The sequence below is a fragment of the Somniosus microcephalus genome, chromosome 9, assembly GCF_052327205.1.
Source record: "Somniosus microcephalus isolate GS21.2 chromosome 9, FLI_Smic_1.0, whole genome shotgun sequence".
Taxonomy (NCBI): Eukaryota; Metazoa; Chordata; class Chondrichthyes; order Squaliformes; family Somniosidae; genus Somniosus; species Somniosus microcephalus.
Window position 1 is genome coordinate 174,604,607 of NC_140995.1, and position 15,115 is coordinate 174,619,721.

Here is a 15,115-nt window from a genome sequence, read left to right on the forward strand (position 1 = left end):
GCGCTCTGAGGTAGCGCCTCGCTCCTCGGCCTTTGCGCCTTAAGACAGGTGTGAAGCGCCTGATTTAGCGCTTAAATCACCTCCAGGGGCGATAAAAGCCAAGTTTGCCGTCGGAGGCAATAATTAGCGCCAGGCGCTAAACTTTGCGCACGGCCGATAATGGCGCCCTAATCGGGGCAAAACTGAATTTTTCCCCCATAATACTGTTCAATATGGTTGAGTGAAAAGTAAAATAAAGTAACGGATTTTCATTATATACTCAATAATCCTGTCAGAATATAGTTCTCTGAAACTTGTGTCATAAAAAATAAATCACTCAATCAGTCAGATGCGTTATGCAATCTAAATATCTCAACATCTTTTTACTGCATTATCAATAACCTTTTGTCCTCTGAACTGACACTATATATTTAACTGTGCACCCAGAGGTAATGATTAATTACAAAGTATTGTCATGGTACAAAGAGCTTCTCTTTTGCTGATTTCAGTAACAGTGATCGTGCAAGAAACACAGAAAGCTAGCATGCAGGTACAGCAAGCAATAAGGAAGGCAAATGGCATGTTGGCCTTTATTGCAAGGGGGTTGGAGTATAAGAGTAAGGAAGTCTTGTTACAATTGGACAGGGCCGTGGTGAGACCACACCTGGAGCACTGTGCACAGTTTTGGTCTCCTTATCTAAGGAAGGATATATTTGCCTTGGAGGCGGTGCAACAAAGGTTCACTAGATTGATTCCTGGGATGAGAGGGCTGTCCTATGATAAGAGGCCTATACTCTCTGGAGTTTAGAAGAATGAGAGGTGATCTCATTGAAACATACAAGATTCTGAGGGGGATTGACAGGGTAGATGCTGAGAGGTTGTTCCCCCTGGCTGGAGTGTTTAGAACTAGGGGGCATAGTCTCAGGATAAATTGTAGGCCATTTAAGACTGAGATGAGGAGGAATTTCTTCACTCAGAGGGTTGTGAATCTTTGGAATTCTCTGCTCCAAAGGGTTGTGAATGCTGAGTCTTTGAGTATATTTAAGGCTGAGATAGATAGATTTTTGGACTCTAGGGTAATCAAGGGATATGGAGATCAGGTGGGAAAATGGAGTTGAGGTCAATGATCAGTCATGATCTGATTCAATGGCGGAGCAGGCTCGAGGGGCCGTATGGCCTACTCCTGCTCTTATTTCTTATGTTCTTGTTGTGTTTGTACCGCTATACACAACTACATAAAATAATAAAGTAGCAGAGACTGAGAGTAACTTCAAGTGATCTTTACTGGGTAACTGGAACTTCGGCACTGACTGTACAAATCGATACGCGTCTGTTATATACGCTCGCAACTAAGGATGTACATCCGCAAAACAAAGTAGTCCCTTCAATGTTGTATACATTACAGTTCTTATGTTCTTAAAGTAACTAAAATGTTTCAATTTGTAGTCAACTTCACTCCTTATTCACCTTTTACCAACTTGTCTAGAATTCCAGACAGTTACAAGCAATTTGGATTTGCATGTCTCTACAGCAATACAAAAATACCTATTCAAATCTAAAGCACCTCCATAACAGACACTAGCTCTTTTGAAATAACAACAGAAAATGCTGGAAAAACTCAGCAGGCCAGGCAACATCCGTGGAGAGAAATTTGAGTTGACGTTTCGGGTCGAACCCTTCTTCAAAACTGGAAAGAAAAGAAAATAGATCGAAGGCAGGGCTGCGATCGGACAAAAGAAGTGAAAGAGACAAAAGAAGTGGAAGAGACAATAAAAGGTATACGAAGCCAGACGAGATGGTAATAGGCTGAGATTAGGTGTGAAGTGTACGCACTGCCTCCACTATAGCCTGTGCCTCCTTCTCGACAGAAGAGTGCCTGATTTCAGGTCCCTGAAGGGTTCGGGAGAAGAAGGCCACAGGTCTCCCAGCCTGATTGAGGGTCGCAGCTAAGGCAAAGTCTGACGCATCGCTTTCGACTTGAAAGGGAATGCTTTCGTCCACTGCACACAGTGCAGCCCTTTCAATGTCCTGTTTGATACTGGTGAAAGCCTCCCGAGCTTCAGCTGATAGTGGGAAGGACGTCGATTTAATGAGGGGTCGGGCCTTATCAGAGTAATTGGGCACCCATTGGGCATAATACGAAAAAAATCCCAGGCACCTTTTTAAAGCTTTGGGATTGTGTGGCAGGGGCAGTTCCTTTAGGGGGCGTAATCGGTCAGGGTCCGGTCCAATGACCCCATCTTCCACCACACAGCCGAGGATACAGAGACGGGTTGTGTTGAAGACACATTTGTCTTCGTTGTAGGTTAGATTCAGCTTTAGGGCAGTTTTTTAAAATTTCGCAAGATTTAGATCGTGGTCTTGCTGGTTGTGCCCGCAGATAGTGACATTGTCCAGATAGGGGTAGGTAGCTTGTAGTTTATTCTCGTCAACCATGCGGTCCATCTCACGTTGGAAGACCGAGACCCCATTTGTTACCCCAAAGGGCACTCTGAGAAAATGGTAGAGGCGTCCGTTTGCCTCAAAGGCGGTGTATGGGCGGTCCTCCGTTCTAATGGGGAGCTGGTGATACGCGGATTTGAGGTCGATAGTCGAGAAGACCCGGTATTGCGCAATCTGGTTGACCATTTCTGATAATGCGGGGTAAAGGGTAGGCGTCCAGCTGGGTATAAATATTAACAGTCTGGCTGTAGTCAATTACCATCCGTTTCTTTTCGCTATTTTTAACTATGACTACTTGGGCACGCCACGGACTGGTACTGCATTCAATAATGCCTTCCCGCAGGAGTCTGTCCACTTCCGCCTTGATAAAATGTCTGTCTTCCAGACTGTACCATCTACTTTTGGTCGCTATGGGCCTACAGTTCGGAGCGAGATTAGCGAATAAAGAGGGCGGGCTGATTTTTAAGGTTGATAGGCCACAGACTGAGTGGCGGCTGGGACCCGCCATATGCTAGCGTGACACTTTTGTGGTGGCACTGGAAGTCCAGGCCCAAGATTACATTAACACAGAGTTCTGGCATCACGAGGAGTTTAAAATCCTTGTAGTCCGTGCCTTTTACAGTCAGTGTTACCACACAGTAGCCCAAAATGTCCGAAGTGTGGGGCTTAGCAGCCATAGCAATTCTGCTCCGTGTAGGGGTTACCGTTAATGAGTGCCATCCGTTTTTCCCTTCCCCCTCATTGCTATCTATTTCCCCCCCTTTCCTCTTCCCTTAGTGCTGCCACTACACAGGCACTTGCTGCTACTGAAAGAAAGAAAGACTTGTTGAGATACCGCGGCAAACGTGGGAGTCGAGACCAGAGTTGATGGAACACAACTGCTTTAATTTACATCATGGCAAAAACAAGTGCTTAAAAAGCCCGCGCAACCACTTAATACTCCCCAGACAGGAAGTGCTCCCGGCAGCTTGTCTCTGCGGGAAACAAGCTGCCGGAGGAAAGGGCCCACGGCTGGGGGCGGCTGCTGCCGGCAGTGCGCCTGCGTAAACTGCCCGTGCCGCCGTGAGCGGATTATGTCCAATGGTGGCATATCGCCACAGAGCTCCCCCCAGAATCCGCTTAGGAGGAGTGGACGAGTCGTGACGGTGGTCTAATGGTTCTGCCGGAGCGGCTCTGAGTGGCCGCCGGTCTAGTTGGGGCCGGGCGGTTCGCCGCCGGCTGTGCTAGCTTGCTGGCGGGATGGCCTCTAGTTGGAGGTCGGGCCACGGGGACCTGTTCCCCTGGTTCTGTGTGTGCTGGTTTGAGTCGGTCGATTGAGACCGTTTCGACCCTGTCGCCGAGTCGCAGCTTGAAGACCTTGTCCCCGGTTTGTAGTACCTCGTACGGTCCGTCGTACGGGGGTCGCAGGGGTCCGCGATGTGCGTCGTGTCGCACGAAGACGAAGCGTGACTGCTGTAAGTTTGGCGGGACATAAGGTGCGAGTTCGCTGTGTCGGTTGACCGGAAGTGGGGCGAACTGTTGAGCGGAAGAGAAAGAGTCGAACCGCTGCTGTTCGGCCGACCAAGGCGTGGTAGCCTCCGGAAGGAATTCGCCTGGTACGCGCAGCGGTTGTCCGTAGACTAACTCCGCTGCTGAGGACTGGAGGTCTTCCTTGACCGCGGTGCGTAGGCCTAGTAGCACCCACGGTAGGCGGTCAGTCCAGGTACTGTCCTGCAGGCTGGCGCGGAGCGAGGCCTTGAGTGACCTGTGGAAGCATTCACACAGCCCATTGGCCTGCGGGTGGTACGCCGTGGTTCGGTGGAGCGTCACCCCGAGGTTGCGTGCTGTGGCCGTCCAGAGTTCGGAGGTGAACTGGGCGCCTCTGTCGGAGGTTATGTCAGCCGGTACGCCGAACCTCGCGACCCAGGTGTTAACGAACGCCCTGGCGATGTCGGCTGTGGTGGTGGAGGTCAGCGGCACTGCCTCAGGCCAGCGTGTGTAGCGGTCGACCATCGTGAGAAGATAAGTTTGGCCTTGCGATGGCGGCAGAGGACCGACGATGTCGATGTGTACGTGGTCGAAGCGGCGGCTGGGTACCTCGAAGTCTCCCAGGGGTGCTTTTGTGTGCAGCTGCACCTTAGCCCGTTGGCAGGCGAGGCAGGAGTTGGCCCAAGTCTGAACATCTTTGCTGAGGCCGCGCCAGACGAAGCGCTGGGAGAGGAGTTTAACGGATGCGCGGGAACCCGGATGGGAGAGCCTGTGGAGCGCGTCGAAGATGCGGCGGCGCCAGGTTGCAGGGACGACCGGCCTGGGTTGGCCGAGTGAGACGTCGCAAGTGACTGCCGTGGCTTCGGGCCCGTGCGCGACCTTGGCTAGGCGTAGCCCTGGCAGGCTGGTAGCCGCCGAGAGGAGGCCTGGGTCCGTGAGCTGGGCCGCTGCTAGTTGCGCGTAGTCGACCGCTAGGTGATTCGCACAGATGGCAGGACGGGAAAGGCAGTCGGCGACAACGTTGTCTCTACCGGAGACGTGCTGGATGTCCGTGGTAAACTCGGACACGGCCGCGAGCTGGCGTTGCTGCCTAGCGGACCAGGGGTTGGTGTTCTTGGCCATCGCGTATGTGAGCGGCTTGTGGTCCACGTACGCGGTAAAGGGGCGGCCCTCCGGGAGGAACCTGAAATGGCGGACCGACAGGTGGAGCGCGAGGAGCTCGCGGTCGAAAGTAGAGTATTTGACCTCCGGGGGGCGCAGTTGGCGGCTGTAGAAGGCAAGTGGCTGCCATGCGCCATTGACCCACTGCTCGAACACGGCTCCGACCGCATGGTCGGAGGCGTCGGTGGTGAGCGCGACCCGGGCATCAGCCCTCGGGTGCGCGAGCAGGGTGGCGTCGGCGAGCGCGTTTTTGGTGGCGTCGAAGGCGGCTGACGTGTCAGCGGTCCAGGCTACAGCCATCTTGCTGGATTTACCTCGGAGGGAATCGTATAGGGGCTTCATGAGGGCTGCAGCTCTGGGGATGAACCTGTTGTAAAAGTTCACCATCCCGAGGAACTCCTGGAGGCCCTTGATGGTTTTAGGGCGGGGGAATTGCTGGACGGCCTGCACCTTGTTGGGCAGGGGGACGGCCCCAACAGGAGTGATGTGGTGGCCGAGAAAATCGATCTCGGCTAGGCCGAATTGGCACTTCGCCGGGCTGAGGATAAGCCCGTGTTGGGCTAAGCGCCCGAACAGGATGCGAAGGTGTTCGAGGTGTTCCTGTTTGGAGGAGCTGGCCACGAGAATGTCGTCTAGATAGACGAATAGAAAGTTCAGGTCCCGGAGGACTGAGTCCATAAGGCGCTGAAAAGCCTGGGCTGCATTCTTGAGGCCAAAGGGCATCCTCAGGAACTCGAACAGGCCAAATGGGGTGATGACGGCCGTTTTGGGGATGTCCGCGGGGTGTACGGGGATTTGGTGGTAACCGCGCACCAGGTCGACCTTGGAGAAGACGGTTCGTCCAGCCAATCGGGCCGAGAAGTCCTGGATGTGCGGCACCGGGTATCGGTCGGGGGTGGTGGCATCGTTGAGGCGGCGGTAGTCCCCGCAGGGGCGCCAGCCTCCGCCGGGCTTGGGGGCGATGTGGAGGGGCGAGGCCCAAGGGCTGCTGGAGCGGCGGATGATGCCGAGTTGCTCCATGGTGGTGAACTCGGCCCGCGCGATTTCCACCTTGGCCGGGTCGAGTCTGCGGGCGTGGGCAGCGACCGGGGGGCCGGTGGTGGGGATATAGTGCTCCACACCGTGTTTGGCGGCTTTGGCCGAAAAGGTCGGGTTAGTGAGGGCGGGAAACTCGGCTAGTAGTGCCGAGTAGTCGTCCGTGGCTCTGGCAAGGCAGTAGGTCGTCAGGCCGGCCGAACGGGCCGGGGTGACTGCGCCAGGGATGGGGGCCATAGTGTTGATGTCGACGAGGCGGTGCCTCGGAATGTCGACAAGGAGGCCGTGGGCGCGTAGGAAGTCGGCGCCGATGAGTGGACAGAGGACCTTGGCTGTGAGGAACTCCCAGCGGTAGCGGCGGCCTGCGAGGTCGAGCGTGACGATGCGGGTGCCGTATGTGCGGATGTCAGAGCCATTGGCTGCAGGCAGCGTAACACCCCGTGCACCGCGTTGGATTTCAAGGGCGGAGGCGGGGGTGATGCTGTGCTGGGCTCCTGTGTCGCACAGGAATCGGCGGTTGGTGCTGTCGTCGGTGACGTACAGTAGGGGCCCCTTTTGCCCCGCGGCCATCGTGGGGGCCGGTGCACGGTGGCGTGCAGCGTTGGGCCCTAGTGCCAAAACGGGTGTGGTAGTAGCAGTGACCCGGAGTGGAAGGGCGGTCAGGCCTAGTGAGCTGGGGGGACCGCGTGGTCGTTGCCGTGAGGTCGGGCGCGACGTCGCGGGCGGTTTGCGCGGAGAGCAGCCGGTCGGCCTTTTCGGCTATCTCGTTCAGGTCCATGGAGCCAGACTCCACAATGAGCGGGCGGATGCTGGCGGGGAGCTGCCGAATGAAAAGCGTGCGAAAGAGGGCGCCGGGTTTTTTGTCGTCCGAAAGGGACAGCATGTGGGAAAGCAGGTCTGATGGTGAAGCGTCACCAAGGCCTGGGAGGTCGAGGAGTTGGCAGTTGCGCTGGTAGGAGGACGCCTGAAATTTTTTAAGGAGCGCGGCCTTCAGATGTTCGTACTTGCCTTCCTCTGGTGGATCCTGCAGCGCTGCCCAAACCTTAGGGACTGTGGCGCAGGTGAGAGCGACGACGAGGTAGTCGTACTTCGTGGCGTCGACTGTAATGCTTCTCAGCCGGAATCTGGACTCGGCTTGAACGAACCAGGCCTCGGCCAGGTTCTCCCAAAAGTCCGGTAGTTTAACCGTGACTGCGTTTGTATCCGCCATGCTAGCTTAGGATTCGTCCTGAGCGTCGGGGTCACCAGTGTTGAGATACCGCGGCAAACGTGGGAGTCGAGACCAGAGTTGATGGAACACAACTGCTTTAATTTACATCATGGCAAAAACAAGTGCTTAAAAAGCCCGCGCAACCACTTAAATACTCCCCAGACAGGAAGTGCTCCAGGCAGCCTGTCCCTGCGGGAAACAAGCTGCCGGAGGAAAGGGCCCATGGCTGGGGGCGGCTGCTGCCAGCAGTGCGTCTGCGTAAACTGTCCGTGCTGCCATGAGCGGATTATGTCCAATGGTGGCATATCGCCACAGACTTACATTTATATAGCGCCTTTCATGACCACCGGACGTCTCAAAGTGCTTTACAGCCAATGAAGTACTAGAAAGGATCCTGGCTGCTGCATACTGTCGGCAGGTTCTTGTAATAATTCCCAACCTCAGAAAGCAGCAGCCAGGCTTCCTTCCATTAGTAGCAGGACTCTCAGGAGAGCGGAGTGGGTGGTGGACGGGAGGAGGTATTTCAGACGGGAAACCTAGAAGTAAGGGTGGGGGGAGTTGGAGATTGTGGGGAGGGTGTAGGAGATCGGGGGAGGTAGGGAGAGTCGGAGATCGGTGGGTGGGGGAGAGGGAGATCGCGGGGGGAGAGGGAGATCGCATGGTGAGTAGGAGATCGGGGGTGGGGGAGTTGGAGATCAGTGGGTGGGGAGTAGGAGATCGGGTCGGGAGTTGGAGATTGGGGGGGAGTGTCAGAGATTTGGGGGGGGGGCAGCGGGCGAGTTTGAGATTTAAATTTTTTTTTACCTCCCACCTCCTTTTTTTACTCTAGTTTTTGGGTTCAGCATGCTCTCTGTGTCTCAGACAGCACGTTCACTTGGCCAGATATCTAGTTAAAGTTGTCATGTGTGCCCAGGGATAGAACAGAAAACACTTTTCACTTTATTTTGGCTTGCTGGTTTATCGTGTGCTCTCACGCAATTCCTTAACTCCAGAAGGTGGCAGAATAACACTACAGTCGACAGTGACTTGGCCTTTAACTGACTAAACAAATGATTAAACAGTAAAGGATAAGTGAAGAATAGCAATGACACAGCATAGATTTTGCTGTAGTTATTAAACTTAAGTTTCTCATCAAGTAAGTAGAAAATAACAAGTGTGAACGGTGTGGGAAATTATTTATTCTTACATGACAGTTCTTTTTTCCTTTCCTCACTATCCATGGGAAATACTTAACCTTTCTGAAGGACACTCTGAAGGATTTAGAAATACTGTCCAATTTGAACCAGCCAGGCTGAGAAATGCTTTCCAGAAAACAACCAGACCAAACTAATTTAAATGACCCATAAGTAAAATACTGCTGGAAATCCTAAACAAAACCGAAGAACACTAGAGACCCTCAGTAGGCCAGGCAGCATCCGTCGAGAAAATAGGGGCTCGTTGTCGTTTCAGGTTTAAAGCCGTCCTCCGAACACATAATTAAAAAAGAGCTCTCAATCAAATATATACTTGAACAACTCCCTCAAAATGTTATATTTGAATTGAATGGTTTGGCCCCTTCCTTGAACACTAAGATGAGAGAAAGCAACTCAACAACATATGTATATTAAAATAAACTGGGGCATGTTTTGTTCTGTGAGTGAAGCTGCTTTTTAACCCCTTATGCACTGACAGAAATAAATAAATAAAGACTTGCATTTAGATAGCGCCTTTCACCACCACAGGACGTCCCAAAGAGCTTTACAGCTGATGAAGTACTTTTTTTTTGAAGTGTAGTCACTGTTGTAATGTAGGAAACGCAGCAGCTAATTTGCACACAGCAAGCTCCCACAAACAGCAATGTGATAATGACCAGATAATTTTTTTGTAGTGAAGTTAATTGAGGGATAAATATTGCCTAGGACAATGGGGATAACTCCCCTGCTCTCCTTTGAAATAGTGCCATGGGATCTTTTATGTCCACCTGAGAGGGCCTCGGTTTAATGTCTCATCCGAAAAACGGCACCTCTGACAGGGTAGCACTCCCTCAGTACTACACTGGAGTGTCAGCCTAGATTTTTGTGCTCAAGTCTCTGGGGTGGGATCTGAAGCCACAACCTTTGGACTGAGAGGCAAAGGTACTACCAGCTGAGCCACTGGTTGACACTACCATGTGAACCCTAGGCACTTAGGGAAGCCTATCACTCTGTGACTTGCACAGCATTCTTGGGCTACTGTTGGTTGTCCATGGGGAAGGAGGTGAACCAGGTGGCTCTAGCAAGCAATGCATCTATGACTTGCATCACACATCTGTACTTATATTTGACTTACATTTGCAATGACCTCAGTGGCAGCTTGAAACAATTCTGATGCATAAAACCGATTGCGATTGTGACTTTTACAACCACTGGCAGTGCTTGTCTGTATGTGGAGTTTGGCTGTACGTCGGCTTTCAGTATGTGGTATAACTCTGCCACAGCTTCAAAGCCCCCACAGACACCACCCCTTGGACAAGTGGAAGTACGTGGGCCTCCGCCTGAAAATTGACGGTTAGGGGCAGAGTGCTTGTGGTGCAGCCTGACCTGCCTGGCATGTCCTCTTCCTCCATAAAATAGATACAGTGGAACCCTGCTATGGTGCAAAGGAGTAGAAAAAGGCAGCACCACAGCAATTGCCACAAAGGCAATGCAGGCTTCAGGGGCAACAGGAAAATAGATTTTTTTAAATCAAGAGATAAACTTCAGCAATGGCCTGATAACGTGGCCTAACTCCTTACTGCTCTCTTTAAACTGATTTTCCTATGGAGCTAAGCATCTAGAAAACGTAAACTTGTATGGGTGGACAAACAAAACAGTATTAAATCGACAGAAGAGATGAAAAACCGTGCCAATGACGTCATGGTGGCATTCATTTATATACATCCATCTGCAAACTGGCGGATGCCGCTTGGAGTCATCGGAGAATTGGACGGGGGCATACATGGGCAGGGAGCCCGAGTCCAATTTCTAATTGCGTTTGTCTGATTCACAGGTGTAAGTTGTGTGAACCCAATCGGAAAATCTAGGCTAAGGAGCAGAACTTATAAGAGGTTCACATGCCTTAGTGAAATGGGGACACTTACTGAGATTTAAAACTGGCAAAAGAGTGTACTTTCTGTCATCATAAACAATACAATGTTTAGAAATGTGGGGTCTCATTGATCCAGGTCCAGTCAAGTAAACTAAAGCAATTGACTAAATGAAGATTGTTAAAACAACTTTAGAAAATGCACTCTAACGAAGTGGAGCGTGTTTGAATTCTTGTGACTTGGCTTGTTGTTTTAAACTTTCTTTCTTTAAAGGTGGATGCTGCTGTAAATGCCGCCAAAGATGCTTTCCCTGCATGGTCAGCGAAGAGTCCTTTGCAGCGTTCCCAGATACTTCATAAACTGGCAGATCTGATAGAGGCTCACCTGGAGGAATTTGCTCAAGCGGAATCAAAGGATCAAGGTGATGGAAGCGCCCGACTGCTCCTGTGAGCATGTTGAGAGTGGGAGAGATGGGGCTAGGACACTATCTGGTAGCATCTACACCCACAGTTAGCTGAATTGGTGGGAAGCAGGTAGTGGATCTGCTGATGACACAGATTGGTGACACAGTGTACTTGCCTCTTAAAATGGAATATTCCTGAACTCATCTGGACTCAGCTAAAAACACTGCTGCTTGCCTTGCGACATTCAACTACTGTGCAACCTAAGCATTTGTTTGATTGTACAAATCCTTTTATTATTCAAGCCAAGAATATAAGAAAGATAGAACGAGCCGGGGGGGGGGGGGGGGAGGTGGGGGGTTAAATCAGGGAGCGCCCATTTTTGGGCACTCCCCCGCACAGTATTAGCACCCCACGCACAAATAGTGGGTTCAAGGAGCCCCGGATTTTGGGCCTCCGACCTCACCATAATGAAGATGGCGCTGTGGTAGAGGGCCGCACAGGTAAGAGCTCCAAGTTATTACTATCACAGCGGCCCACAGGTAAGTGGTCGGGCTGGATCGTGGGTGTCATGGGAAAATAGGAACACAGGAACAGGCCATTCAGCCCCTCAAGCCTGTTACTCCATTCAATTAGATCATGGCTGATCTGTATCTTAAATCCATCTACCCGTATCTGTATCTTAAATTCCCTATCCATGCCAATAGGATGCCTCTATTCCATGCATTGTTCATTTTTGTTGGGGTTGGCGGATGGGTGGGCAGGATCGGTTGGGCCATGGACATCGTGATCAGAAGTTGGGATTGTTGGCATTGGGGCCTCGGAGAGGATGTCAGGGGATTGGGGAGGCTGGATTGGGGGTCGAGGTCAGGACCAGCGGGGGACCTGGGTGGGGGTGGGGTGGAGGGTGGGAGGATCGGGATTTCGGAGGAACAATCGGATGGGAGGGCGGGAGGGATCGAGGGCTTGGGGGGGGCCTGGAGGCCAGGAGGGAGGTCAGAGTTTGGGCCCTGGGCCTGGATGGCGGAAGTCAGGGATCTCGGGACTGGGAGCGGCAGTGATTATGATAAGTACTTAGCTATTTTCACTTACACGATGTTTAGAGTTGATGGCTGCCTCCAGGCGAACCAATGTTGCAGCAGGGACCTGAAGCAGGAGGTAGGCCTCTTGTTTGCATATGCAAATGGCCGAACGCCTGCTTCAGCCAATGGGTAAATGACGCCTTTTGTTTGACCTTTCCCAATGGTGCACCTCTGGCTGAAAATGGTCGCTTGTTTCTTGCCTGCCATTTTGGTGCCTTCGAAGGCCGCGTGGCGCCTAAACTCCGTTCAGATGATAAAATAGACTGAGTAGGATCCATAATAAAGCAGGTTGTAAATAAGGACTGGTTTAATTCTGACAAATAACTGATGTGAGAGTCGGAAAATAATTTAGAAATAGTAATCACAACATAATGTAGGTTTCATTTAATAATACAAAGGCATAATGAACAGCCAAAGATAAAGGCGCTTGACTGGAAAAAAGAGTTCATTGAGATAAGGAAGGATTTGGCCCAGATTAATGAGACAGAAAAGTTAGCAATCAGGATGATGGATCAGCAGTGGGAAGTATTCAAATATGAGATGGATAGAAGAGGAAGCTGCAATATGGACAGATGTTTCACAAATGGTAAAATTGGCTCTGTGATGTTTGAAAGAATGGGACTGATGGACAGGAAGATCTTTACTGTTTCCATATTTCTAATGCTGTTGCCTTTTATCTGTTTCTTGCCAGTGTGCAGCAGTTCGAGTGCAGAGTTAACCGTCAATAAGGGTTGCAGGACCACGCATCAGGCTATGGGAAATCTGTGACTTGCCTATTGGTGCCATCATACAATGCTTTCAAATCTTTTTGTATTTCCAATATTATCAGAGTTTAATCTGTGAGATATTTGTCCATATCGAAGCCTCCAGCTGCACCCTGTTATGCAAATTTACTCACGCAACAGTGAGAATTGAAACGGAGTATTTGCACCCTCCTAGCATTTTACTTTCAACAGATGAAATGTTGCATATTGGAGCAATGTTGGATATAAATATAATTTAGGGTCATTTCCAAACTGATGATGAGAAATGGCTGTTTAGCCTACTTTGCTCGGCCTATCCATAATCAGGACCCAGAGATTATTTTTTCTAATTTTGCCACTTGCTCTTTTCCTCTTCTGAAAGCAATGACTCCTTGCTGAGATATGGTTCAATGACATTAGCCATCCCCTGGTACCTCACACAGGTAGCTGTGCTACAGCAAGTCTCAGCAGATTACCCAGCTATAGGGAGCGTCACGGCTGAGCCTGGCGCTGGCCACAGGTGCACACCTCTGGCAGGGAGGGGGTACATGGGCCACTGGATAGTGAACATGAGGGCAAACTGTGGATGACGTTTCCCTCCCTAAGCCAGAAGCACTCACACCAATTATAATGCCCCTGCTGCTACTCTGGCTGTGATCAGCATAGCACAGATTGAATGTGGGACTTTCTTGGTCTGTACGGCTCAACCACAGACGATTGTCATCTCCCTCCCGGCCTGGTTATAGACTTGTCTTATTTCCTATCTTTGCCTTTAAATGCTTCAACTAAGCAAGCCTTCATTCACTCCATTTGGTGGCTATCTGCTTTACTGATGAACAAGTGGAAGAGTCGAGTAGCTTTAACGTTGAAAGACCTAAAGCCAAGGCCTCTTGCGCAGGACACTACTGAGGTTGGAAGAAAAGGAAAGATAAGAGATAAAGCAGGAAATAATGAGCGAAATCAGAAGTAATGATAATGCACAGCTTACTCTTCATGTTATGGTAGCAATTGATTTAGGGTCTATGTTTGTCGTGTGATTGGGTGAAGGTTGAATCAGGCGGAGTAACTGAAACCCAAATGTTCTACTTACCCAAAAAAGAACTAGGTAATTGACAAAAATGTTTCAATAACAGTCAAGTTTAGTTTGCTACTCAAACAGGAGCCAAAAATGAACAGAGGGTAAGATTTAAACTGTTAACTAAATAGACTTTCTTCATGACAATCCTACTGAAAATCACAGTTCCAGTTACTCGTCCCAATTCTACCTTCACTCAATCACGTAACAAACGTAGGCTCAATGTCAATCGCTCCCATAACTTGAAGAGTGATGTAAGAAAACTACTAGGCACTTGGTCTAAGCGTTAAACAAAGCTTTAATCAACAGTTTTACAACATGGAGGTCTAGTTGTGTCCTTCACTAGTTCCTGTTAAGAATGTCCTGCGCAAGCTGGGCCCATGCCTGAGTATTTATACTCTCCCTGGACAGCGCCACCCGCAGGCCGCTCAGTATTATTTCATAAGTCTTTCTTTCATGAATGACTGATTCATGCAAAGAGCAAACTGCATCGCCTAATCATTGCTGGTTTGATTTCACTTGTGCTTGCCGCATCCTTGAGTTATGGGTTTTTTGCACATGAAGTAAATTCAACGATGCAGCAGTACTCGATCTAAATTGTAGTTTTTTGGTCTCTAAGGGTGCATTTAGGGGGCTGATTTCCCACGTGTGCTCAGAAAAGCAGCTGCTGACATTACCGGGTGAAACTCTTGGCCGCTCCAGCAGAATCCCGCTGTAACTCCAGGGAGGAGGTGGGGCTGAGGTCAAGGACTCCCTACGCTGCGAGTTCTCACTTTTGGCGCAGGGGCTCAGAGTAACACACTCTGGGGGACCACCTGCAAATATTTATAGATTCCTAGGGTCTCTCTGCCTTAACCGATAAAGACAGTGCCTGCCAGCTAGCAAAAAGAACAGTGTTGTCGATGTAGAAAACTTGTTTTATTAGCACATAGCAGCAATAACATGCCAGTCATTCAACCTACACAGCAATATTTAGAAATCTAATGTCAGGTGGACAGAAATCTGATGACCTGGCATCCTAGGTCAAAGACCCCAGTTTGAAAACCTTTGCATTAATGACCCAGACTGGCTGGTCAATCATCAACAGTGCCCTGGAGTACTGTAACCTTTCTTGGCTCAGGATCAGATTAACAAGTCCGCTATGGAAGGTTACTCAGTTCCGATCTTCCATTGCCAGGCGTGACATGCTGGAGACAACTAGGCCCCAAAGAGACTCTGCTTTTGCTTGACAAAGAGAATAGCCACGAGTTGGTCATCAAACAGTTGATAAGCACGAGGGTTTGGGCCCTCGCTAAGAGGACAGCGGATACTGGGATCTCCTCACGAGCAGCATGGTGAAATGTGTAAGTACATTGGCACCATCCTCCAGACCTAATTAGCATGGCTACGCACCACACCCCATTGTATAGTGGTTCTCCCAGTTGGAGGTGCAGAGCTTCACCAGCAAATATGTGCAACCCATTCAGAGTAAAGAAAC

At 50.4% G+C, this 15,115-nt stretch overlaps 1 protein-coding gene across 2 annotated transcripts in view; it reads left to right on the forward strand.

Annotated features, from left to right (window-relative positions):
- Positions 1–15,115, forward strand: part of aldh8a1 (aldehyde dehydrogenase 8 family, member A1) — a 78,685-nt gene that overhangs the window by 37,326 nt on the left and 26,244 nt on the right. For both annotated transcript variants that reach the window (XM_085997561.1, XM_085997562.1), the window contains exon 2: positions 10,611–10,758. In XM_085997561.1, coding sequence (XP_085853687.1) covers positions 10,611–10,758 — 148 coding nt within the window. The remainder of the gene's footprint in view (positions 1–10,610; positions 10,759–15,115) is intronic.